Source organism: Pimephales promelas, chromosome 6 (genome assembly GCF_988280905.1).
Source record: "Pimephales promelas chromosome 6, fPimPro1.hap1.1, whole genome shotgun sequence".
NCBI classification, from domain to species: domain Eukaryota; kingdom Metazoa; phylum Chordata; class Actinopteri; order Cypriniformes; family Leuciscidae; genus Pimephales; species Pimephales promelas.
The window spans coordinates 4,751,722-4,778,520 of NC_142774.1; the positions used below are offsets into that span (position 1 = coordinate 4,751,722).

A 26,799-nucleotide genomic window follows, 5' to 3' on the forward strand; every position below is an offset into this window, starting at 1 on the left:
TCTTTCGGTCAGTTGTAAAATTTACCCAAGATTTCACTAGGATCATATTGTAAAACGATATGGGAAAAATCACAGTGTACATCCAGCTCCAGTTGATTTCATCGTGCCACAACATTTATTCTCTGTTGTAATAATTTGAGATCGTGTTCTGTTTTTGTCTTTTTATTCCAAGCCTGTGAGAGGCTTGGTTTTTTCAAAGCATTCAGGTGAGAGCAGCAGCATATGAGCAATACAGTCAAGAGGATACCTCACACTCCACAGCCCAATGTGACACAATCATGACGGTGTCTCAATTACTTCAGATGGTTTTGCCTTTTTTATACAGTTTTGTAAGCATTCCTGATAAATGAACATTTTGCTGGTCACAATAAATATCTTTTCATCCAAAATATTGTTGTTCATTATTTTAGCAGTAGATCAAAATGAGCCATTGATTGTCATATAAAGTTATTGTACCAAGTGTATACCTGAGTTATAAGTGACTGAAGATTTTTAAATCATTTCAGTGACATTCTGTCATTCATTTCACAGTAAAATCATCTGATTGATGGTGGATGGTTTGGGAATCATACCGAATAATATATTTACTATATTTTTAAATACAATTATATATTTAATTTATTTTCTTCTTCAGTCTTTCTTCACTTGCACCGTTGGAATCGTCAGCTTCAACTTTTTTGCCATGTGAAAAGCGATTCCCTTTTCGTAGTAGGCACACTCATTGATAAAGAAAGGGTGAAGGGACTCTTCTTCCTCATACTTCACAGTTTCTCCAGAAAATGACAAAAACAAAGGGTCACCCCGCTTGAGGAGACAGAAGTCCCTGTCCTAGATAAAAAAAGATCATGAAAAAAACTATTCAGATTTTTGGTTGTGTTGCTCAAATATGTTATGTTTTATCCTAAATCAAAAGAAAATACATTTTATTTTGCCCAAAGACAAATGTTTTTTAGTCCATTAAGAATATTTAAATTGTGATAGTCTGTAATTTACAAAGTATGTTTTTTATATAGACATCATCATATAAAGGAGTAGTTCACTTTTAAAAAAAACTTTTGCTGATAATTTTCTCACCCCCATATCATGCAAGATGTCCATGTCTTTCTTTGTTCAGTCGAAAAGAAATTAAGGTTTTTGATGAAAACATTCCAGCATTTTTCTCCATATAATGGACTTCAATGGGAACCAAACGGTTCAAGGTCCAAAAGACAGTTTCAATGCAAACTGTTCAAAGGGCTTTAAATGATTCCAGATGATGAATAAGGGTCTTATCAAGCGAAATGATCACTCATTTAAAACATAAATAAAAAAGTTTAAGATTTATAAGCTCAAATGCTCGTCTTGCTCTGTTCTGTGATGCACGTTCATGACTCTCCTGTTTGAACTCGTACATCAAAATGAACGAATCTTTTTTTCGAGTCAGTTCATTCATTTCGTTGTTGAATGAACCAAATGACTCAAAAAAAAGATTAGTTCTTTTTCGTCCCTTTGAACAGTTTGCAATTTGCACTGAAACTGTCTTTTGGACCTTGTACCGTTTGGGTCCCACTGAGGTCCATTATATGGAGAAAAATCCTGCAATGTTTTCGTCAAAAACCTTATTTTTTTTTTCGACTGAAGAAAGACATGAACATCTTGGATGACATGGGGGTGAGTAAAAGATCAGCATACGTTGAACTACTCTTTTAAATTTTACTCATTTTATATAATTCCCATAAATATATTGCAATACAATCAGATTGGAAAAAAGGCTGTACAACAAATTCTACAATTATGAATTAAAATTTTACCATTAATACATTTTTTTTTCATTATCACGATGAGATTTTCTTTCTTCATCAAAGTAAGAAAAATGGGGCCCTGAAATATGCTTAAGTTTCTTATGACCTGAACATTTTTGCTGATTCTGTGTGTAAATATAATAAACAGCAGAACGATCGGCACCTGCAGCTGAGGATGAATAGCAGCCGTGAGAGTCCGAGTCTCGGGATCTCTGGGATAATCAATACTTTTGATAAACTTGAAGGCTTCCATATCCCCGCCTTCAAATACTGTTCCTGAAAGCAAAATAAAACACACTCACTTCTATAATAGTGCAGAAAATACATAAGTAAGTGAGCCACATTTGGTTAGCTCTTACCTGAGTTGAACTTGTGGATCCAGTCTATTGTCATGTCGACGGCCTCTTTCATAATCAAATAGATGTCAGCCCTGACGACACCGTGTGGCTGCGGCCCGACCTCTATGGCTGCAGAAACACAGGTCATGATTATTGTCATCCGAGCGTGCGTTTGCGTATGAGTATTCGAAGGAGATTATCACCATCACTTACAAAAGCCATGCTTGGAGACAGACTCCAAGGAATATGCATCACTAATCGGGACATCCATTACCAGAACTCTCACAGGCACTTTGGTTATCTTAGTCTTAAACGTGTAGATGACAACACACAACATCAAAACACACATTCACAGACACAAAACAAAACCTAGTCTACTCATGGAATTTAAATTGGCACATAAACAAAAATCCAGGTCTGTGGTTCTTAACTGGTTTTACTTCAAGACAAAGATTTTACATTTACAATTATTATTATTATTTTGCTATGCATTATTATACAGTTAGTTTGCTTTCCTCATAGTTTTCCCCCTACTCACAACAACAGCCCACCAGCTGAGATCCCCTGACCTGGTTAACAGAGTTTATTCAAGCACACTTGTGTTGTGATGCTCTTGCCTGTAAGTATTTGCAGATGTGCATGGTCGCCCAGTCACTGGTTGTGTAATGGATGAGTGTGAGGCCCATGTTAGATGTGGTGTTATGGAGGTCACAGATCATGTCTATTGCATCTGCAGATCCTTTCAGTCCCAGCAGATTGTTCAGTTCCTGAGCGCGTCGGACTTCATATGGGCTGCTGTCTGTCAGTGAACTTCAAGATAAAGAGGACAGATTTACATGCACAATGCAATATAGACTATTTACTTGCTTTGCAATTAGGCCTGGAAGCCTTAATGTTATTTATTTATAATGAATATCATATTTTCATAACCTGTGAAACACCTTGGTCAACTTTGGTTGTTTTAAGTGTGCTATATATAAATAAAATTTGATTGATTGTTCGTTAACTCAAACAGACACGTTTATTAACTTATTTTAAAATGTAAAGGTTATAGAGCTGTGTATCAGTCGTAATAATCTTTCTTTAATTTAATTGGTCATGGCTAAAATTCTGCCTGACAACCGCGCTGATTGGTAGAAAATTTCCCAACGGTCAAGTCTGACGACAACAAACAAACTCATCGTCGTGATTCGTGAATGAGTATCACCCTGGGGCCGAGGATAACGTTTCAATGGTAGGTAAACGTTGTAAAATACGCATAGCCAACATTTTTTTAATCGACTAAACGTTTTATTCTAATGTTATTAGCCAGGAATCACGTTTGAGTTAATAGGTTTCTGTACGTTAATGACATCGGAGCGCGAGTAAGATTTCTCGGTCAAACCATGCCAATTTATCACAAATTAATATACTTTTATTTAATGTAGATAATAATATTTTATTCAATATACAACATTTTATTCAAGTTCAGCTTTGAAATGTTTGGGATAAACGTATTAAAGTTGATGTGAAGCTTTTTTTTTTTAATTATTTTTATCGAATCGTATAGCGAATATATATGCTGCAGTCTCTCAACTCACCTCAGCGTGGCTGTGCGAAAGCAGCGGTTCATATCCGTGTCAATATATCTTCTGCACTCTTTCACAGCCCGCGGGTTTGACAGCAGAGTTTTCACAGGAATCGGCCACACACTGTCGCCCTTCTCCTTCCGCTGTCTCTCCATCTCCTGCACCAGATACACACCTGACAGCTCATTGCCATGAGTCCCACCACATACGGCCATGCGACCCAGTGCTGGCAGGAACACCGATGCCATCTACAACACAAAAGTGAGTTGAGTATTCAAATGCCACCACAAGAGAAAGCGGTGTGTCCTTTATAAGTTGAGTTCTATGGCTAACACAAATATGACTTCCATTATAAGAGCAGTGCAATTACTTGAAACCTGTTCTTTGTTTTTACAAACGAAAGGAGACAAAACTTTCTGTGCCACAACTGCAGTCCATAGAGCTTAACCTGTACTGAAACCTATGGCTATTGTGATTCAAACTGACAATATGATGTCATTATGTTGTTGATGATTTGTAGTTGTAGATCATCTTTGGGGAAGAGAAAGCATGGCAAGTCACACATTGACTATTTTGCATGGTTGGCACAAAAGAATACTGAAAATTAATCAGAACAGAAAAAAGTCGTAAACAATTATTAACTGAAAATTCAGAAAAACAGGGTTAATGTTAATCAAACGAGTAGGGCATTGTTACAATTGTTAACTAGAACTATAACTAAAGCCACAAAGAATGTGTTACTTGAATCAAAATAAATGCTTACTTTTCACTTCGACCATTTGAGCTTATAAAACTTAAACTTTGTTATTATTTTTTTTTAAAATGAGCGATCGTTTCACTTGATAAGACCTTTATTCATCGTCTGGAATCGTTTAAAGCCCTTTGAACAGTTTGCACTGAAACTGTCTTTTGGATCTTGAACCATTTGATTCCCATTTAAGTCCATTATATGGAGAAAAATCCTGAAACGTTTTCATCAAAAACCTTCATTTCTTTTCGACTGAAGAAAGAAAGACATGGACATCTTGGATGACATGAGGGTGAGTAAATTAGCAAAAGTTTTTTGTTTTTTTTTAAAGTGAACTACTCCTTTAACTGAAATAAAATATTAAAAATACTTATTTTATTTAAGCAAGTTGCCAAGGCGAAATTTCTTATTTTGGTTTAGTTAAACTTGAAATATTATTAAAATGAAAATTATTAGAGACAATATATAAAAGAAATAATTTAAAAAAAGTGTTAATGGAAAATGTTCCCTTTTATGGATAAATCCAAAAAAAATTCCACATGGAGTTGTGGAGGAAAAACGTATCTGATAAACGGAGACAAAAGACGTGTCACTGCTTTCTTTAGTAGAAAGTTTGAATGTCTTTGATCACATTACTTCAATCAGCAAGAATCTTTCCTAGAATTACATTTAAAATGTCTTTTTTTTGTTACTAATAAAATTACTGGCCAACTATCAGTTAACTATATTTATTACGCCAACGTTTAATCAATGTGTGTATACCTTTAAGAATGGGATGGTATTGGTTGGTATTGGTATTGGTATTAGTTCATTAAACTCATTGCTAGAGGGAGTTTAGCTGTTTCCATTCAGAATGAAGTATTCTGTTGCTCGGTCAACAATGTACATTTATTGAAGCTCATTACGATCTGTCTCACAATCTACAACAACATGCAACATATCTAAGCAAAAGCTGCAGAGACGAAAGGAAAACCTCCTACCTTTATTTTTAAGGCAGAGGTATGTTGTTTCAGTGCTTCTTCCAAGTGCTTTCTCTCTAATCGTCTTACTGAGTGAAGTTGCATAAGGCATCGGAGACCTTTGGACACATACGGTGAGGTGTGACGGCATGCCCGTTGACACACATTTAGCAAGTACTGGCCTAATCTAGCTGCAGGGGATGCACCTACACACACACAGTTTAAGACATTCTTCCACATTTGCTCATAAAACAGTAAAGTAACATATAAAGCCATTATTTACCTCCTCCTCCTCTGCCTCGCCTTCAGTCACCAGCCTTGGATCATCTTTCACACATGATGTCCCAGCAACTCTTTAGCCCTGGCCATGAATCTCCAGCATGAAGCCAGTGTTTCGCTGACTCATGCATGCGTTAAAAAGAGAGTGTGTGGAGGAAAAGCAAGAGGGGGAGGAGAAACATGACAACTGAGAGGACTGAAGATCTTACAGATTATTACCGAAACATTACGACTGTGCATAATGACAGAGAAAGGTGGGGAAGCGTTTCACACCGAACCAGTATTTCCTGCCAGAGCTTCCTCTAACTTTCCTCAGGACATGAACAGCTGCTGTGTGTTAGAAAATGACATGGCCAATATCTAATCCAAAATGAACACAGTAAGAGCAATAGAAATCAACAAATGCACAGAAGTGTACGAAGTATATAAACTCTTGTCCAAAATCGTCTTAACTGCAATTTCAGTTTCCACGGGACTTAACATTGTCAGGGGCATTTACTCTAGATTGTGACCTCACTTTGCAGGCACGATAGCAGCGAGCAAGTTGCTTTCAGTTCATTCCAATGGAAGTTTAGTTTGTGAGGGTGAAGGTCAACTTCCTTGAATGAATTGATAACGCTCGCTCTGCTCCGCGCCAGTGTGCACGCACCGTCAAACAGTAACAAACATGGCGACGGCAAGCGTGAAGATGTTGACGTTGACTCATTCAAATCGGAGGTGTGGTGGCATTTTGACTTTGAATTACTTTGAATTTTGATTAATAATCACCACTGTGAGAAGCTCCAGTCACCACCATCTGCATGTAAATAGATGCAGAATCCACACTGACCGGCGAATATACATCCCCACTCGCGGCGACGAGTGCGAGATCCATGCAAATCACTAGGTGCATCTGAGGCTGTTTGTTTTCTTGCGTATAGTAAATGCATGCCAGGCTCTGCCTCATCAAGACAAAGACCAGCATCAGGAAGTATTCTGCAGACTGAAGGAGAAAGCTGTGCTATATCTTTTTCTAAATGTGTACATGGATTCTGTTTTTAAAATGATTTGATTAATATGGCATATGTCTCTAATTGTGTTCTGTTTTTCTAACTCTTGCAAGTCTAATGATAGAAATTATAAGAAATAATTGTAAAATATTTAATTTATAACAATGTGAAACCATGTCACTGTTGTACTTAAATTTAACTTAGTCTTTGCCTTTATTTGTTATAATTCTGATGATTATGGCTTACATCTTATGAAAACCTCAAATTCAAATTCAAATTTACAATATTGTGGACGACCGTTAAAAAAATTAAACATGCTAGTCTTTTTGACGTGATGTCGTGAAGCATCGCAGACGCGACGTAGGTTGTCGCCCACTATGACGCACTATACGAGATGATACGATCGAATCTTGCGTCCCGACTCCCGTTGTCGTTTACGAATCCCCACGACACCCTACGTCAAACGGATCGCGCCAAAATCACAATATCGCCAAAATCGGGCTAAAAAAATCAATAAATGCCTCACTTCTTTATGGTACTTTCCCAAACTCTTACAAAAAAGACCAATCCGGATAACACCATATTGAGCAACTACAGACCAATCTCAAAATCTTCCTTTCTTAGGCAAGATCATTGAAAAAGTTGTTTTCAATCAGCTGAACAAATTCTTAGTACTCGGACGATTTTCAATCTGGTTTCCGACCGCATCACAGCACACAGATAGTCATAAAGACAATAAATGATATTCGCCTAAATAGCGATACAGGTAAAACATCAATTCTGGTACTACTCGACCTCAGTGCTGCATTTGACACTGTCGATTTAAAAATACCCCGGAAATTAAAGATGTGAGATTGCAGAGTGCTTGAATGAAATCAGGTAGTCCTTTGTGGTTTGGATGTCCTCTTGTTGAAGCCTGAGATCTTTAAACTAGCTGTGTGCACAAATGGATGCAATCAGTGGTAGAAGCAATCTCTGTTCTGAAGAGTTTAAACCATGTGAAACCATGCCGAGAGCTTCAAAAAAAGAGTGCTGTGAAGACAGAGACGGTACTGGTGACATGTTGTGGAGTTTCAGTCGAGACACACAGGATTCATCTCATTAAACACAGCCCTTTTAAAGCTCTTCACTGAGCACCATGTGGCAATTTTCTCCATTCGTTCTCCGTCATTGTGTTTCCAACCTGTGGATCTCAAATGAAAATTTCCTTCAGAAACCAGATTGAATGTCAGACAAAGTGGCGACCAATACGAAGATGGGATTAAGACTGATTTCTATTAAATCGATAGTAACAATTTCTTTCAATTAATTTCCATGACTCACATGACTTTATAGTGTGTCTTGAAATCTGATAAATCACGACCCGTGTCCAGCAGTACCAAATAATAGTGCAGTGAACATAGGGCTGATTAGGACACCATGATTTAAAGAAGCTGAATTTGAAATGCCCAATAATTTTTAATGACCACACAGAGTCAGTTTAGGGAAGGACAGTGCATTTTAATAGTAGCCTATAATGTCTTGTTAACTATAGCTTTTGATTCATTAAAATTGATGCACGCCTCCTGCTGGCCTCAGCAACACCTCTTCCAGCAGCAACAGGAGGTCTCACTGCAGGATCATATGGCAGAAGTGAAAATTAAGATGTTTTCTTTAAAATTGCAATTAAAATTCATGATTTCACGCAACTTGTCCCTCTAAGTATCTGGTAGTTGCCACCAACTGGCAAATTAATTTGCACTAAAATACAGTTGAGTTTAATTGGATGCTCATAATTGTGCTACAATATGCAGGATTTTTGCAGTAAAATATCCTAAAACCACTAGGCTAATGTTATATATTTTATTTAGTTGATTACTTACAATATCCCAGATGTTTTCAACAATTTGTAAATCGTGAGAAAATCGCGATTTTTAACCAAGGAAACGGGGCGTGTGAGCAGGAGTGAGGAGTTGCCAGTCAATGACGTCATATCCGCGTTACCCCCGGTTTCCGCCAGGTTTGACGACAGATGTTGACAACCGGGTTATGCCCGTTATGCCTAGCAGGACGCTCACGCTGTTGTTGTTTTGTTCAAACGTTATGGACCATGGCAAGCAGACTTTGAGACAAAATGAGGACTAAAACGAAGATCAACATCTTTCGAGAAGCCGAGAGCACGTCCGCGACTAACTTCGACTTAGAGACGCGAGTGTTGCAGGTTAACGTTACTTTATTAAACAGGTGAGCAAATGTTGAGCATGGTGAGCAAACTAATCAATGTTATTTAACGTTAGTTCAACATGATGAAAAGTTAGAATATGATCTGTATGTTATTCTCTAATGTTAGTCTAGCTTAGTCTCATAGATACAGCCAACAAACAACTCACGGTTACTAACATTCAACACACTCAAATGCCGTTTAGTGTGATGGTGTAACTTATAGAGCAAGTGAAAGCGCTGCGTTACCTCAAGATTAATTCCTCTATTAAACTGACCCATGTGAGCATTAATCCAGCATTGTGTGTGGTTTGGTAGAATGATGTGTCCTTATTCCTTTATATCCGCGGGACTCGCGTTGCGTGTGGCGCTGGTTTACGTCTAGCAATCGTGCCCTGGTTCACACCGCAGTCCAGTTAAAAACATCACCGTATTTACTCATCCATAAAAGATCCATCAGCTTGACGACAAGATCCATAATTCCGCTTAATGCGGAATATACGTCATTAATATACGCCTTTGTTATTGTAAGAGGTTAGCGACCCCTGGTGGCGAAAAAATCTTGCATATTGTACCTTTAATGAGAACAATTATCATACTTTCAATCTTACTTTGTTTTTGTTTTTTTGGATCTACTATAGTACTAACTATATATGTGGCTGTCCACATTTCTTCATCTTAAAAAGCTTTTATTTGGCAGCGCAACATGACATCATGACTTTTGCGTAATCATATACGCCACTTTCGAGTCAAGTGGCGTGTTATCTCTACACATTTTGAGCTATCCGCGTGTATGCGTGTATGTCTACGCCATTAATGTCCGAGTAATTCGGAAACGAAGTCTGTAAACGAAGTCTGTACACGCCGTCAAATGTCTGCGCGAAACGAAGCAAAATGTAGATCTACATCTGGGGAGCGATCTTTTTTTTTCCTAGGATGGTAAGGGAACGGTCATAAATGCTATCAACCCCAGTGACGGGTAGGTTTAGGGACGGGGTTGAGGTAAGTCATATATTTATATATACAGTATTAACGTTAAGTCAACGGCGTTCATAAACACGCTGAAAAGCGATTATGCGTGATGATAGCACACCAAAAATGGAAATACGAATTGGCGTGTCATACACACGCTACTTCATGAGATCAGTCTGGGCAGCTTGTCTTTTGTGGACAACAGCAGGTTTATTAGTGCTTTTCATTACATTTTTGGAAAGATGGTTGGCGCATATTGCGTTCCCAAATGCACATTATAGTCACACAAACTCAAGATGAGTTCATGCGGAGCAGCATTTGAGACACTGGAAACAACAGATTGTGTTCTCCTGGTGTGGGACGCCACTCGTCACTCTGAAACATGCGGCACATACATCTATTCGATTAAATTTCAGCCTTCGCAATTTGATAGGATTCCCCCGTCAGAGTCCATTCGCAAAAACAATCTCGCCCTAACGCACAGCCACACACTTGCATTGTGCCACAAGTCATTATTCCCCCTTGTGAAGTAGAGGAAGCAACTGTTGATCTGATTCATTAAGTGTGCTTCAATCAGAGTTTAATCCCTTTTAATTGGAAAAGCTTCTCCCCAGGCACTGACAGAGAGTGTGAAAGCTGGACTCCTCCGACAGGCGTCAGTGGAGGTTGCCAGATCTGCATAAAAGGGCAGCTTCTTCCCGGAGAGCTCAAACACCTGCGGAAGCCTCAAAGGATTAATGAAATGGTCGAAGATGAAAGGTACAAAACCACCTGAACCCTGGGTGTGTGGCGGGATGCACAACATGGCCTTTCTATGGTTAGAACACACACAGACAAATGATTGTAAACACACGTGCACAAACATCCATGCGCACTTATAGGGAAACAGTGAGAGTATGCACTTATGACAAAGGATGACCGTCAAACTTCAAAACAGACACAAAAAAATCATCATAAAAGAACTCCATATCATGCACAATATTCCTCTCCTCCTCTTCTTATCAATCAGTTCCTCGCACAAAGCCATCATATTGTTTATTTTATGTTTCAAAAATGATCTTGACAGACCTGTTCTTGGATGGAAAAGAGAATATTCATAAACAATGGCAGAATATTTATCAAGTTTGAAAATGATATGCAAATGTCGCAAGATGTTCTTCTCGCACTAATTTCTTTTTTAATAAAGAAAATTGTAACTGTACTTGTTCCCTTTTATGGCAGTCAGTTTAACATGATTTGTAGTTGGACCAATCTGGTCATTAGATTTGTTTGAATGATATCTATATATAAAGAAAGCAGCTTTCAAATTTTGTTTTTCTTAAATTGTAGTTAACAAATATAAATGTACTATATCTTGTGTAGATTCGCTGCTGAGGTGCCTCATTTTGTTCAAATGTCATAGCCTACTTTTGATTCATTTTGGAGAGCTGTTGCATCACAAACCTGCACAGGCTGAGGCTATAAAGCATTTATCAGTTCCAAATCTACTAAAACTATGAGCTTCACTTGAGCAACATGTGGCAGGAGCAGCAGCATCTCCAGACGTCTGTCATATGCGCGTCACCGCTATTTTGGACACTTTGGATGGAGAGCACGAGGACGCGCCAGACCTATTCTTGATTCCACAGAGGATTAAATATAATCTCAGACAAAAAGTCTAACTGATTAAGAAGGATATCGCATTAAGTTGATCATGGCTGGTCTTCAGAGTGGCTCAAACGTAACGCGTAATTTCACGAATCAGTTCGTGCAGCCGGCGTGGCGTGTCGCGGTGTGGTCGGTCGCGTACAGCTCCGTGCTCGCGGTCGCCGTGTTCGGGAACATCATCGTTATATGGATCATTCTGGCCCATAAACGGATGCGCACCGTTACCAACTATTTCTTGCTCAACCTGGCGTTCTCCGACGCCTCGATGGCCGCCTTCAACACGCTCATCAACTTCATTTACGCCACGCACGGAGAGTGGTACTTTGGAGAGGTGTACTGCAAGTTCCACAACTTCTTTCCCGTGACCGCCGTGTTTGCCAGCATTTACTCCATGACTGCGATTGCAGTCGACAGGTAATACTGTTTATGATCAATTATAAGTTATAACATTATAATCAGGGGTTCATCGTTCACACAAACGTTAAGCTGAGGTAATTGAATCAGGGTTCTCGTGGAAATTGTGATTTCTAGAAGACAATGAAATTATAGAATCTTTCAAATTTGATAGAAATGACATCGTAAATTGTCTAGTGGGGTTTTCCAAGGTAGAAGAACCATTTTTGGTTCCATAAAGAACATTTCAGTGAACAGTTCTTAAAAGAACCTTTTTTCCCCCCAGAACATTTCAATATTCTAAAGAATACGTTTTTCCAATATGAATCTTTTGTGGAATGTAAATATTCAGCCGATCTCATGAAAGTTCGTGTCTATGGCACGAATGTCATTTCTCGTGGCATTTATACGCCAAAAACAGTTTTTGCGTGTATTTGGCACGCGATTTTCGCGTACATATGATACGCACTTTTTTGCGTATAATACGCACGAACTCCCCACCCCCCTCCCCCCTAAACCTAACCCAGGGTTTTTTAGTGCGTACCATATACACGAAAAAAACACTTTTGGCGTATAAATGCCACGAGAAATGACACTCGTGGTATAGATACGCATCTTCATGAGACTGTGTTGAAATATTCGGTTCTTCATGCACATTTTCCATTCTGCTCTTTCTATGTTTAATCAGGTCTCTTCTATAGCATTCTGTTGAAAATATCAAAAAAAAATTAATTGGAGAACTATTGAATCCAGGTCCAGTCAATCTGTACAAAAATTCTAATTGAATTTATACAATGGAATTAGAAATTAAAAATGCGTGTGGGAGAGAAATTGAGATGATTTTACGATTGTAACAAAAATTGGCTTAAAATGCTCTTAAAATTCATAAAGTAAGATTTTTATTAGATAAAATTATTTTGCAAATCTCAGCATTATTTATTATAGAAATAATCAATATGTCGTTTATGAGACCCTTTTTTTAGATGTTTGGTATTTTGTATGAATATAAAAAAGGTATAAACCTTCCTCTGTAAAATGGTTCACAAAATTGCAAATTCGTTACATGTCAAGTGCTATTTTGGCAAGTATACAATGATTGGATATTTAACTCAACCTATCTGGCCCATGCATTTCACCTGACATCAGTCTGCTTTTTGTAAGTATTTTCTTTTAAAGGAATTAATTTCAAGTAATCATTAAAGACTAGAAAAGTCAGGGGAAGAAGGTATGACCACCAGCGCAGGCTTCTTTCTTCCTCTTCCTTCCTCTTCCACCTGTTCATTTACAGAAATATACAGAGCTCAGCTGATACAATAATGTAACCTTGTGCAATCAACATTCATAGCATCCAGTTAGTCATGAATGCATCTAATGAGATGAGATCTTTGATAATGATCTGCATTAGAGCATTGGGGGGCTTTTCCTTCATTAAAAGCTTACAAGCTCAGTCTGTGGCTGTGTGAGCCATGAGAACATCAGTTCATCCTAACTCTATGTAATCTTTCATCATGCGCGAGTGTTCATGTCCATATGCCTGCTCGCTTTTTCGTTCCCATTATCAAAAGGTTATCCTTTAGATAGGGTGGAATAATAATGCATTTCATTTCTCTATATGAATTAGCCATAAATGTCATCAACATACAAGACTATATTAATTATTGGGAATGCCACCTAATTTATGTATTTTCCATTATCTTTTCAAAATATTCGCTCATCGTGGAAGTGCTTTTTGATTGGAGAGAATGCTCTAATTTACTCATTAGGATAAGGTCAAGCATGAAGCAGGCTTATTATGCATTATTTTTTAGTCTATTGTAAGTTTAAAGTCATGAAATGGAAGTAGCACTAGACCTTTCTTAACTTTTTCTGACATTTATCCGAGTGAAACGGATTCTTGAAGAAAAAAATGTAGGGTGGGACATGACTTTGTCCATTTGGAAATTGATTGGATGGTAAAACGGCAATAAAAAAAATACGGCAATATTCCATAAATAATAAAAAATGTTAATTTTCATGGTGACTTTAGGGCAAGAAACCACAGGTGAATAGAGTAAAAAAAAAAACATTTAATGGATTTAACAGATATCACCATAATTTCCCAGTTGATTGCCTATAAGAATTGCAACAAGTTTTCTTCAAATCTTATGTTTCGAAATGCAAATGATGGATTATCTAAGTAAACATGCAGTCATTTGTGCAAATTGCCAAGACATAAATCTTGGTTAAAGCCAGGTTAAAAATTCTTGTCACTTTGTGTTGACATATTACATATTTATGGAAGCTTGTTTCCGCCACAGAATGAAAAATAAAAAAGGTAATAGCGACTTTTTATCTCACAATTTGGACTTTTTTTCTCACAATTGCAAGTTTACATCTCTCAATTCTGAATTGCGAGCAAATAAAGTCAGAATTGCGTAGTATAAAGTCACAATTGCGAGATATATAAAGTCAGATTTGCGTGATATAAAGTCACAATTGCGTGTTATAAAGTCCGAATTACGAGATATATAGTCAGAATTGCGTGATATAAAGTCGCAATTGCGTCTTATAAAGTCAGAATTGCGAGATATAGTCACAATTGCGTGTTATAAAGTCAGAATTGCGTGATATAAAGTCGCAATTGTGTGTTATGAAGTCAGAATTGCAAGATATAGTCACAATTGCATGTTATAAAGTCAGAATTGTGAGATATAAAGTCAGAAATGCATGATATAAAGTCAGAATTGTGACATTTAAACTATTCTGAAAGGGAAAAAAGTTAGTCTTTTTTTAACTCGCAATTGCGAGTTCATATCTCATAATTCTGAGAAAAGATGTCAGAATTTCGACATATAAACTCGCAATTATGTGTTATAAAGTCAGAATTGCGAATTGCAAACTCGCAATTGTGAAAAAAAGTCAGAATTCTGAAATAAAAAGTCGCACTTCTGTCTTTTTTTCTCAGAATTGCGACTTTATTTCACGCAATTCTGACTTTATATTTCGCAATTCTGACTTTATAACACGCAATTGCGTCTTTATTTCTCACAATTCTGACTTCATATCTCGCAATTGTGAGATAAAAAGTCGCAATTCTTTTTTTACATTTTTTTATTCAGTGGCAAAAACAAGCTTCCATACATATTTGCATATCTCTTTTCATTACTAAGGTTAGACGCCATCTTGAATTTAACACAGATGAAAACGAGGCTGTAAGGGATAGACGTACAGTAGGATGCACTGTACAAAGGTCCTAGATCACATCATTTTCACAACAATCAGAGAAAAAATCAGCATGTCTTAAGGAATAAAATGCTATATAAATCTAGCAAATGATATACGAACAAACCCCTTTGTAAAAATCCTTTGGAATATGGATAGGAATAAATCTGCTGCTCAAGTGGAGATTTCTGATTTTGGGAAACACGTTTAGTGATTGAAATGATGCAAATAAAAAAAGCTCAATAAAATAGACCAATGCATGAACAAACAATGCTTTTCTCTGTACAGGTACATGGCCATAATTCACCCTCTGAAGCCTCGTCTGTCGGCTACAGCCACTAAAGTGGTGATTGTCTGTATTTGGGCCTTGGCGGTGATTTTGGCTTTCCCGCTGTGTTTCTACTCCACCACGAGAACTATGCCTCGCAGAACCGTCTGCTACGTTGCCTGGCCGAGACCCGCTGAGGATTCGTTCATGTAAGACATTTATTTGTTCCAAATCAGTCACTAATAAGGTTGATTTCACTCAGGACTCTCGACCGCAAGATGATATTTTGGCCAAATGCCTGATTCCCTGATTGTAATTTCTGTACAGCAAGCACTTCTCAGGCTCTGCTTTCACTCCTCAAATATTGGTAGTGCTCTTTCTGGCTTTACGTTTCCTGCTATCTTTACACTAAGTGCCATCTGGCAGTGAGGCGAGAGAAACACTGAAGACCAAACACAGTGGCTAATAGGTGTGTGAGAAGCGTAAACAGTCATTCCAACTCCGAATCTAAATTTATTGTGTAAATATCCAACCCTGGGCATCAGGTACTTGGTTTTATCATTTGGCGAGCTCCATAAAAGCCGCTTGTTTTACACAACGGCTTCCTCTCCTCTCACCAGGTATCATATCATAGTGACGGTGCTGGTGTACATGCTGCCCCTAGTGGTGATGGGTATCACCTACACTATAGTCGGGGTGACACTCTGGGGAGGAGAGATTCCTGGAGATTCATCGGACAATTATGTCGGACAACTGCGTGCTAAAAGGAAGGTAAGAAGGTCTGAGTTTGGAACTGCATGCATTGTGGTAGAAGATCAAAACTGTATAGTTCCTCATTTACATCTTCCCTCATGCCTGTCCAAGCCTTTATTACTGTTTTCTTTTGAAGATTGTCTTCAAAGTGTTCGACTTAATATCTGCTGACACTTTATTTTGATGCTCACCCAACAGACATTCGACTGACTAGAAGTAACTTTGCAACTACACGTCAATTTATTTTACTAACCCGAATCACTACAGTCTACTTATACTGTAGCTGTAAAGTTACGTACACTGTAACATTAACGTAAAAGACGTTGCGGTAAAAATGCTACGGTGAAAAATTGTTAATTGGTTTACAGAAAGTTTATACTGTGAACAAAAGTGATAGATCTTAACCGTACATTTAATGCAATTTTACAGCATAATACCGTTTTTGGAAGTGAAAAATAACAAGTCATCGTATGATTTACTGTGAAAAACCATAAATTAAAGGAGTAGTTCACTTTAAAAAAAAACTTTTGCTGATAATTTACTCACCCCCATGTCATCCAAGATGTCCACGTCTTTCTTTCTTCAGTCGGGATTTTCTCCATATAATGGACTTCAATGGGAACCAAACGGATCAAGGTCCAAATGAGAGTTTCAGTGCGGCTTCAAAGGGCTTTAAACGACACCAGACGATGAATAAGGGTCTTATCTAGCGAAACGATCTGTCATTTAAAAAATAAATAACAAAGTTTAAGTTTTATAAGCACAAATGCTCGCCTTGCTCTGTTCTGTGATGAGCGTTTGTGACTCTCCTGTTCAAACGTTCATCAAAATGAACCAATCTTTTTTCGAGTCTTGGCTCAAATGGTCCTAGATGTCTGGTGTCGCCCTAAAGCCCTTTGAAGCTGCACTGAAACTCTCATTTGGACCTTGAACCGTTTGGTTCCCATTGAAGTCCATTATATGGAGAAAAATCCTGGAATGATTTCATCAAAAACCTTAATTTCTTTTCGACTGAAGAAAGAAAGACGTGGACATCTTGGATGACATGGGGGTGAGTAAATTATCAGCAAAAGTTTTTTTTAAAAAGTGAGCTACTCCTTTAACATTCCCACAATTCCCTGCGTGACACTTCACATTTGATGGGTTTTTTTTTTTGTTAAAATAACTGTTTCTTCCTAGTTTTTCTTATTTATTTCGAATCAGTAATGTATATTAGAATTGAATGTGACATATAATGTTGTTAAGTTAATATTTATTTCATTTTATAAATTTCACGTGTTACCATGATGGTGTTTAGTGTTTGAGCGAATGACACTGTGCAGCTTTAATAGATTTTTGTTACTTTTTTTTCTCAATTTGTGGTAAAGCTGCTTGTAATGAGCTTGGATTCATCATGTGATTCTCATCATGACCTATTGGTGGTTGTCAGTGTTTTACATTGGTACAAAACAGATATTAGTACTTCAAAAGGATGGTAAATGAACATTATATCAGGTAATAAAACTAAAACACCTATGTTGCTTTGCTTTTGACTTTTTGCTGCCATATTTTTTTACGGTAAAGTTATTATTATTTTTTTTTACAATGTAGGCCTATAGTTAGTAGAATGTGTAAAGTGTCACCAAAATGAGTCTTGAGTCTTTTCAAATCTTTCAAAGTGAAAGTATTCGTGATATCGGAGAGAACGTTTATGAACCGAATGATTTCTCTCTCGTATAATCTCTCTGTCCTCGGTAGGATTGTCAGAATGAGGTGACTAAAGGACAGTGTTTAAGAAATGAACCCATGCATTTGTAAATCATAGAAATTAATCTATGTATTTATTGTTACCTGTACTGAGGGTATCTCTCACTGTATTGTTATATCCATTTGAGATTTTTCGACAGATTAAGGTCATGTCTGGTTTATCTCTCCGGTTAGCTCTGAGCTTTTTGTGAGCCGACGCGTACAGACACACACTTGCACACAGGTCTCTCTCAGGGATGATTCTAGGGCAGTTCATCTCTTATTGTGCACAAATGGTTCCTATTAATGACTGTGATCATTTTATGTAATCCAGTACTTTTTTTTTTTTTTGATGCAGAGATTATGGAAACATTTCAAATATAACCATAGGATTACGCTGGATTAAAGCACTTGTTTACTCACCTTTACTCACAATAGCTTCCCAAACCCCATTCATTCCTGTGAAGAATGCTCTGATTGGTTCACAGGGTGTGTGAACTGTTTCTCAGACTCTTGATGGGGGGAAAAAAGTTTTAAATCTGCACAGATTATGAGCAATTTCTATATTTTTTCCAGTAATGGACAGTTTTTTTATTTAGTAATGCCTTAGCAACACCCTAGAAACCACCCAAAACACATTAGTGTACAACCAGTCGAAACACCCTGGAAATCTCTTGTGAACGCATGTACTGCCATTGCCGGAAGCCAGTCCTTGTAGTTCCTAAAGTTTCAAATATTGATATTTTTTCACACAAAAACCCATTGTTTCACTTGAGAAGGCATTTTTTTAACTCAAAATAAAGTGTAACCATTTTTTTTTTCATAATTGTTTTTGATCAACCAAGCTAAACTGCAGAAAGTGGATGCAAATGGGGAAAGTGACCTGAAGATGAAGACAGAATTTTCTAAATAAAGAACATAATCAACAGAAGATGCGACTCACATTTGCACTTATGATAAATGCATCAGTTTTTATGAAAACTACATCTAATCCAGGGTACTCTATATTTTTATTTTCCATTTCGCCGAATGTCATGAATTGTGAGAAAATCAGCATGATTCACAATGAGTAAAAACTGTATATCCTCCTGACAGGTCATGTTCACCTGCCCTCCTGAAAGACACTGTGCTTTCACACTGCTCATTTTCACACTGCTTATTCACTTCCCTTGAAACCTTAAAGGGACAATGTGTACTTTCTTATGTATTTTATTATATAAAATCAGTATTTTTATTCATAAATATGCCCTCAATGGTGTACAAATACCTCTGCCAATTATCTGACTCATCCTCGTAAACAAAGAATTTATTATCTTTATTAACTATTATCCATGTAGTTTCGCCATCTTGAATAACTATAATAGTAGAGAGAGACAAAAAATACCAGGCCAACGCGTTTCCACAATGCGTTTTCGTTCAGATCCAGCATGACGTGACTGAACGCAGCAGAAGCGGAGGAGCAGAGCAGTGAGAGAGTGAGAGGCACTTCACGGCCCCAGCAAGTTTAAACAAACCGATCTCATGGCAATTCGTACAAATTTTACGAGGTGGCTTATTAGTAACAATTCGTACGAGTAAGGTCGTACGAATTGTTACGAATTAGCCACCTCGTAAAATTTATACAATTTTTGCTAAATCGGACATATTTTACAAGTTGCCCAAATCATACGAACAAATCGTACAAATGACATACCCCTGACCCCGCCCCTAAACCTACCCATCACGTGGGTTTAAACAAATCGTACAATTAAAAGTTTGATTAAAAGGTGGCTAATTCGTATGAGTTCGTACGATTTTTGCTAAATCGTTCATATTTTACGAGTTGCCCAATTCGTATGAATTTGTATGAATGACCTACCACTGACCCCGCCCCTAAACCTAACCATCACGTGGCTTTAGACAAATCGTACAATTAAAAGTTTGATTAAAAGGTGGCTAATTCGTACGATTTTTGCTAAATCGTTCATATTTTACAAGTTGCCCAAATCATACGAATTCGTACGAATGACATACCCCTGACCCCGCCCCTAAACCTACCCATCACGTGGGTTTAAACAAATCGTACAATTAAAAGTTTGATTAAAAGGTGGCTAATTCGTACGATTTTTGCTAAATCGTTCATATTTTACAAGTTGCCCAAATCATACGAATTCGTACGAATGACATACCCCTGACCCCGCCCCTAAACCTACCCATCACGTGGGTTTAAACAAATCGTACAATTAAAAGTTTGATTAAAAGGTGGCTAATTCGTACGATTTTTGCTAAATCGTTCATATTTTACGAGTTGCCCAATTCGTATGAATTTGTATGAATGACATACCCCTGACCCCGCCCCTAAACCTAACCATCACGTGGCTTTAGACAAATCGTACAATTAAAAGTTTGATTAAAAGGTGGCTAATTCGTACGAATTCGTACGATTTTTGCTAAATCGTACATATTTTACGAGTTGCCCAATTCGTATGAATTTGCGTGAATGACATACCCCTGACCCCGCCCCTAAACCTACCCATCACGTGGCTTTAGACAAATCGTACAATTAAAAGTTTGATTAAAAGGTGGCTAATTCGTACGAATTTGTACAACCTCACTCATACGAATTAGCCACCTTTTAATCACTCGTGCAAATTCATATGAATTGGTCATGAGATAGCGTTGGTTTAAAAGGCTGCATTGCAAATCCTCATCACCAGAAAAGTCCAGAATAGATCGCAAAAGGAAACGTGATCGGAGATTACAAAACACACGAGTTAATGTCGGGATAGCTTCTTCCAGGTAGATAGAGCTGATGCAGGAGAAAGATTTCAGAAGTCCTGCTTGCAAAAGTGAGGCACTGGAGAGCACAATTCGGTTGAAAGCAAAATATATTTTCCCCGCTAGATGGGAGAAATTTCTACACATTGTCCCTTTAAAAAATAGTGTAACTGGCATAAAAAGAACAAGTTCTCTGACACTCCTGCCGTCGTGTCAGCTGGTCGGTTTACGTCATACCTAACCTTTCTCTGCTTTGTGTAACTGTCAGTCAGAGATGATGTGTAAGGCTCCACTGGGTCCCATTACTCATTAAACTATAGTAGGGTCTTTTTAGGGTACAAGACTCTTGTCGCCTTTTTACAGACAAGGCGCAAATGAACGTGTTGACGGATGGCGTTTCTTTGTCTTTTTCAACTGGTTTGTGTCAAATTATGCGCAAATTAATGAGACGATGTGAGTGGCTTTTCAAAGTTTGTCGTGAGCGGAGGAACTAAGAGAATGAAGGATGTGTGAATGTTGTTTTTAAAAGCGATGAATAAATGGCTGAAAGATTTTACCATTAATGATGGAGGTGCCAGTTTCGGTGGAGGGGAAAGATATGAATTGCAAGGGCGAGTGTTTGAAGCCTGAGATCGTTGTTCTCCATTATGTTGTTCAGTCTCAGCCTCAGACTGACCATCTAACGCGTATTACACATAAATCCTCAAGCACTAATCTAAAAATGTCTTATTTGATTGGCTACCTCTGATTATAGTGCCTCTGAAAACGAAGTTTGGTGAACAGATTGATGAACGAACTCTAATCACTGAATTTGTAAAAGCCATCAAATCTTTAATTTAATTAGATTTGTTTTTTTCTGATAAAGGGCATCCAAGATGTAGGTGTCTTTGTTCCACAGTAGTTTCAATTTTGATATTTTTAGGTCAAACCGTTCGTGTCTGTCAGTCATATAATGCAGGTCTATGGTCACCACCTCAAAGAGAGACCGAAGCGCCCGTGCCCTCAGATCACTTGGACGTGACTGTGGTTAAAAGAGGTAAAAAACGATATAAAAACTGCTTGTTTCGTGTCTTAGGCCATCAATGTGTACTTACATTTACGAGTTATTAAATCATGTTTAATTTGGACTTCTCTGTGCATGCTCTTTGAGGTGGTGACCATAGACCTCCATTATATGACTGACAGACACGAACGGTTTTAGCTAAAAATATCAAAACTGAAAATACTGCGGAAACAAAGACACCTACATCTTGGATGCCCTTGAGGTAAGCTAAAACATACCAAAAATTAATTTTAAAGTGAACTATCCCTTTAAATACTAATATTTTTTCACAATATTATTGTTTTTGCCAATTAAACCACAAAATTGCACTTTGGTATTTACAATACATATGATATATGCAACCATTTTCCTACTAATTTTCCTCCTTCTCTTTTGTGATTAAAAACTGCGACGGCTCTAAATGAAACTCGACTCGCATCCGCCTGATGACTTTCAGTGTGGTGCCAAATCACTATCAATCATATTTCCCCCAGTCATTAATTATCGGTTTCCAGGTTGGAGTTTTTATTCACTGGAGGATGGCAGCAGATGCTTCGAGTTCTTTCCAGCAGAGCCGTGACTTTCCCCTTATGCTGTTTTGTTCCAGCAAGAAGACAGAAAAACAGTTTTGCTTGTATATGCTTCGTGCTGTGACTTTAAATGATCATTGGCTCTCTCCTCAGGTGGTGAAGATGATGATCGTGGTGGTGGTGACCTTTGCCCTCTGCTGGTTGCCCTATCACATCTATTTCATTGTGACGGGGCTAAACAAGCGTCTGAACAAGTGGAAGTCCATCCAGCAGGTCTATCTGTCTGTGTTATGGTTGGCCATGAGCTCCACCATGTACAACCCGATTATTTACTGCTGTCTAAATGGCAGGTAATGGAACAAACACACACAGTGAGGGTGCAAAATGAACGTTTGTCACATCTGAGAACATTGAGAATGAATTCTGGCCAAATGCTTCTCACTTGCCAAATACATATTGGTCGCATCATTTTTATTTGAAAATATAGATTTTCAATATAAGACCTACCCATCACGTGGGTTTAGACAATTCGTACAATTAAAAGTTTGATTAAAAGGTAGCTAATTCGTACAAATTCGTACGATTTTTGCTAAATCGTACATGTTTTACGAGTTGCCCAATTCGAATGAATTTGTATGAATGACATACCCCTGACCCCGCCCCTAAACTTAACTATCACGTGGGTTTAGACAAATCGTTCAATTAACAGTTTGATTAAAAGGTAGCTAAGTCGTACAAATTTGTACGATTTTTGCTAAATCATACATATTTTACGAGTTGCCCAATTCGTATGAATTCGTACGAATGACATACCCCTGACCCCGCCCCTAAACTTAACTATCACGTGGCTTTAGACAAATCGTACAATTAAAAGTTTGATTAAAAGGTAGCTAAGTCGTACAAATTTGTACGATTTTTGCTAAATCGTACATATTTTACGAGTTGCCCAATTCGTATGAATTCGTACGAATGACATACCCCTGACCCCGCCCCTAAACTTAACTATCACGTGGGTTTAGACAAATCGTACAATTAACAGTTTGATTAAAAGGTAGCTAATTCGTACTAATTTGTACGATTTTTGCTAAATCGTACATATTTTACGAGTTGCCCAATTCGTATGAATTCGTATATGAATGACATACCCCTGACCCCGCCCCTAAACCTACCCATCACGTGGGTTTAGACAAATCGCACAATTAAAAGTTTGATTAAAAGGTGGCTAATTCGTACGAATTCGTACAACCTCACCCATATGAATTAGCCACCTTAATTTTAAACAAATATGTATTATATTTTTTTAATTAAGAACTGTGTGTATATATATATATATATATATATATATATATATATATATATATATATATATATACATATACACACACTGCCAGTCGAAAGTTTGGGATCAATACGATTTTTAATGTTTTTAAAAGAAGGCTCTTGTGCTCACCAAGGCTTTGTTTGATTAAAAATACAACAACAAAAAACTGTAAAATTGTTATAAATGACAAATTATAATAATTGTTTTGTATTTTAATATATTTTGATGATATGATGCTCAAAAAACATTCGTTATAATTTGTCAATGTTGAAAACAGAATTGACAGTATTATTAATAAACTGTATATATATATAAAATTTATTTATTTATTATTTATTATATATAAATATTTTTTCATAGGCTAAAAATATTCTGAAGCAATTATATTAATATCATTAATGGTAAATTATTTAAATGAGTAAAACTTCTTTCCAATCCTCCAGGTTCAGAGCCGGCTTCAAAAGGGCCTTCAGGTGGTGTCCCTTCATCCACGTATCAAGCTACGATGAGCTCGAGCTCCGTCCCACCCGTCTCCATCCGCGTTACCAGAGCAGCATGTGCACCCTGTCCCGGGTCGACACCAGCGTCCACGGAGATGACCCCCGCCACAGCGACCGAAAGAGCACCAAGTCCCAGTGTCAGGTCGAGGTCAGAGACCAAAACACAGCAGCGACTAAACTCTGTCTCCACAGAGAGCCGGTGTTTGCAAGCGAGCAGCTCAGCTGAAGATGCTCAATCACACTCTCTGCAGCGTAACACTGCCTCCAAGTGGAGGACTCAGAACATTACCAGTGTAGTGTAGCTTACTACTGCCTAGTACATACTGCATACTGCCTTCTCATTTCTACAATAGAACATAGTACACATTCTGCAATGGTTAGCATTTAAAACACTGTTCATCATGTAGCGATTGTGTGTCTGCAGATCATTTGAAGTAAACCGCTCGATTCATGTGTATTCGATTTTTCTCTTTACGTAATTTTTGAAGCGTCAAAGTTGTAGTTGCATTGCTGTCGATGAAGGGACAGAAATCTCTCAGATTCCATCAAAATCAGAAAGATTAACCAGTTTGGAACAACAAATGATTTTGGGGTGAACTATCCCTTTAATAATACATATGAAATGTATTATTGTGCATACTTAAAGGAGTAGTTCACTTTACAAAAAAAAAACTTTTGCTGGTATCCAAGATGTCCATGTCTTTCTTTCTTCAGTCGAAAAGAAATTCAGGTTTTTGATGAAAACATTGCAGGATTTTTCTCCATATAATGGACTTCAATGGGAACCAAACGGTTCAAGGGCCAAAAGACAGTTTCAGTGCAAACTGTTCAAAGGGCTTTAAACGATTCCAGACGATGAATAAGGGTCTTATCAAGCGAAACGATCGCTCATTTAATAAATAAATAACAAAGTTTAAGTTTTATAAGCACAAATGCCGCCTTTCTCTGTTCTGTGATGTGCGTTCGTGACTCTCCTGTTCGAACTCGTTCATCAAAATGAACAAATCTTTTTTCGAGTCTTGACTCGAATGGTCCTAGATAAGACCCTTATTCATCGTCTGGAATCGTTTAAAGCCCTTTGAAGCTGCACTGAAACTCTCATTTTGACCTTGAACCTTTTGGTTCCCATTGAAGTCCATTATATGGAGAAAAATTTCTTTTCGACTGAAGAAAGAAAGACATGGATATCTTGGATGACATGGGGGTGAACTGAGTGACTGGCTTCAAAAGTGCAACTGAATGTAAAACTTAATAGCACATCTGAGCCAACAAACTTTGAGCCAGGTTGTATATGAAGCAATGACAGAAAATATGTGAAATGACTTTAAATAGTGTGTATAGCATATGCTGCGCCCACTGAGTGACAGAAATATTGGACTTTATTTGTGAATTTCGTAAAACCATTCATAAATTGGTGCACAAAACTCTGCCCATGTTTTGTCCAATGAATGTAAATAACAGACTACAATAACTTGACTGTCAGATTTTGTTGTACAATTTTTGTCTTGTTTACATTTGATATATAATGTTTGCTATTTATGTACTGTTTAATGATTTGTATAGTGAGTAATGTGCAAAGTTACATTTTTGTTAGGCTGCCTAAATCAAAGTCATAAAAAAAATGAATATGAAATGCTTTCACATATGCGCTGATTTCTGTTGTTGTTGTTGTTTTCTTTTACTCATGCTTTGTTGTAATGATTTGATCGAAACTAAAGATAGCCTGTATGTGAAACACGAATAATGTTGGTACTGTGATCACATTGTTTGGATGTTGAGTGTGAGCAACAAAAGATTTATTAAAGTGAACAACAGAAACGATGACAACATTCTTTGGTAGAATCATGTTCTGTGAGAAACTCAATATTTTTTTCTTCAAAACAATGAAATACCATGACGGCTGATTCGAAGCTTCAGCCAACATTTCTGTTAAGTAGAAATACGTTTATTTGCAGTGTGAGCAATTAAAGGGATAGTTCACTTTGAAATTAATTTTTAATATGTTTTAGCTTACCTCAAGGGCACCCCAAGATGTAGGTGTCTTTGTTTCCACAGTATTTTCAATTTTGATATTTTTAGGTCAAACCGTTCTTGTCTGTCAGTCATATAATGGAGGTCTATGGTCACCACCTCAAAGAGCATGCACAGAGAAGTCCACTTTAAACATGATTTAATGACTCGTAAATGTACACATTGATGGCCTAAGACACGAAACGAGCGGTTTGTGTGAGAAAACGAACAGTATTTTTTGCTTGCTGGACCAATCAATTATTGCTAAGCTTGGTGTTAGCAGAGTGTTAGTCAAGTTAAAGTCACGTGTCTCCCTTTGAATATTTTGGAATCAAAAATGCATTCCGTTCCGTTCCCATTTCTTCAGAAAATTATGTGTGAAGCGACAGCAATCGAATATTCGCCTATTTTGAAAACGGCTACATGAACAAACTACTCACTTGTCTTGCATGTTGTTTTAATTATGTGTAGCTCAGTTCACCCACTAGATGGCGCCGTTGCTTGTATTCTTGGTTCGATGAGGAACGTGTGCTGGTGAAAGCCAACTGAAGGTTAAAAAAAACATTTCAGAAATCAGGACACATTGTTCCCATCTTCTAACGTCAGGAAACTGTGTATTTTGAATTTTAAAGGAAACGTTTATTTCCTTCTTTAAACTCTATAACCATAGTCTTACAGCAATCCGCGACAGATAAGAAATTCAAAGTCATTTTGTCCTTTTTTTTTCTCCAAGAGGAGAAAGCTGAAGGAGAGAATAGTTCAATTCATTATTAAATAAGTTATATTTAATAGGATATAGGAATACATAATGTTCTCATA

General features: G+C 37.5%; 2 protein-coding genes across 3 annotated transcripts; one reads left to right on the forward strand and one right to left on the reverse strand.

Moving 5' to 3' along the window:
* Positions 1 to 201: 201 nt before the first annotated feature.
* On the reverse strand, positions 202 to 5,818 carry LOC120489148 (N-acyl-aromatic-L-amino acid amidohydrolase (carboxylate-forming) B). The gene is made up of 8 exons (XM_039685806.2): positions 5,678 to 5,818; positions 5,416 to 5,600; positions 3,700 to 3,935; positions 2,737 to 2,929; positions 2,333 to 2,426; positions 2,141 to 2,248; positions 1,945 to 2,057; positions 202 to 828 (listed from the first exon to the last, which is right to left on the reverse strand). Exons 2-8 carry the CDS (start codon positions 5,497 to 5,499, stop codon positions 631 to 633), a joined length of 1,026 nt encoding a protein of 341 aa, XP_039541740.2. The 5' UTR covers positions 5,500 to 5,600; positions 5,678 to 5,818; the 3' UTR covers positions 202 to 630.
* Positions 3,816 to 25,799, forward strand: tacr3l (tachykinin receptor 3-like). 2 transcript variants are annotated; one of them, XM_089131977.1, is made up of 6 exons: positions 3,816 to 3,948; positions 10,437 to 10,592; positions 15,363 to 15,551; positions 15,963 to 16,113; positions 22,303 to 22,499; positions 23,914 to 25,799. In XM_089131977.1, the coding sequence occupies exons 1-6, from the start codon at positions 3,929 to 3,931 to the stop codon at positions 24,194 to 24,196; spliced, it is 996 nt and encodes a 331-aa protein (XP_088988103.1). In that variant the 5' UTR covers positions 3,816 to 3,928; the 3' UTR covers positions 24,197 to 25,799. The 2 variants fall into 2 exon arrangements, with proteins under 2 accessions (XP_088988103.1, XP_039541718.2); XM_039685784.2 differs by lacking the exons at positions 3,816 to 3,948; positions 10,437 to 10,592 and adding an exon at positions 11,141 to 11,894.
* The last annotated feature ends 1,000 nt before the right edge of the window (positions 25,800 to 26,799 follow it).

Coding starts and splice junctions, on each gene's coding strand:
- LOC120489148 (XM_039685806.2), bottom strand. CDS start 5,499: ATGCAACTTCACTCAGTAAGACGATTAGAGAGAAAGCACTTGGAAGAA. Junction 2,249..2,332: donor TGTCTCCAAGCATGGCTTTT/GTAAGTGATGGT, acceptor GTGTTTCTGCAG/CCATAGAGGTCGGGCCGCAG. Junction 829..1,944: donor CTATTCATCCTCAGCTGCAG/GTGCCGATCGTT, acceptor TTTTTTATCTAG/GACAGGGACTTCTGTCTCCT.
- tacr3l (XM_039685784.2), top strand. CDS start 11,527: ATGGCTGGTCTTCAGAGTGGCTCAAACGTAACGCGTAATTTCACGAAT. Junction 16,114..22,302: donor AACTGCGTGCTAAAAGGAAG/GTAAGAAGGTCT, acceptor CTCTCTCCTCAG/GTGGTGAAGATGATGATCGT. Junction 22,500..23,913: donor TACTGCTGTCTAAATGGCAG/GTAATGGAACAA, acceptor CCAATCCTCCAG/GTTCAGAGCCGGCTTCAAAA.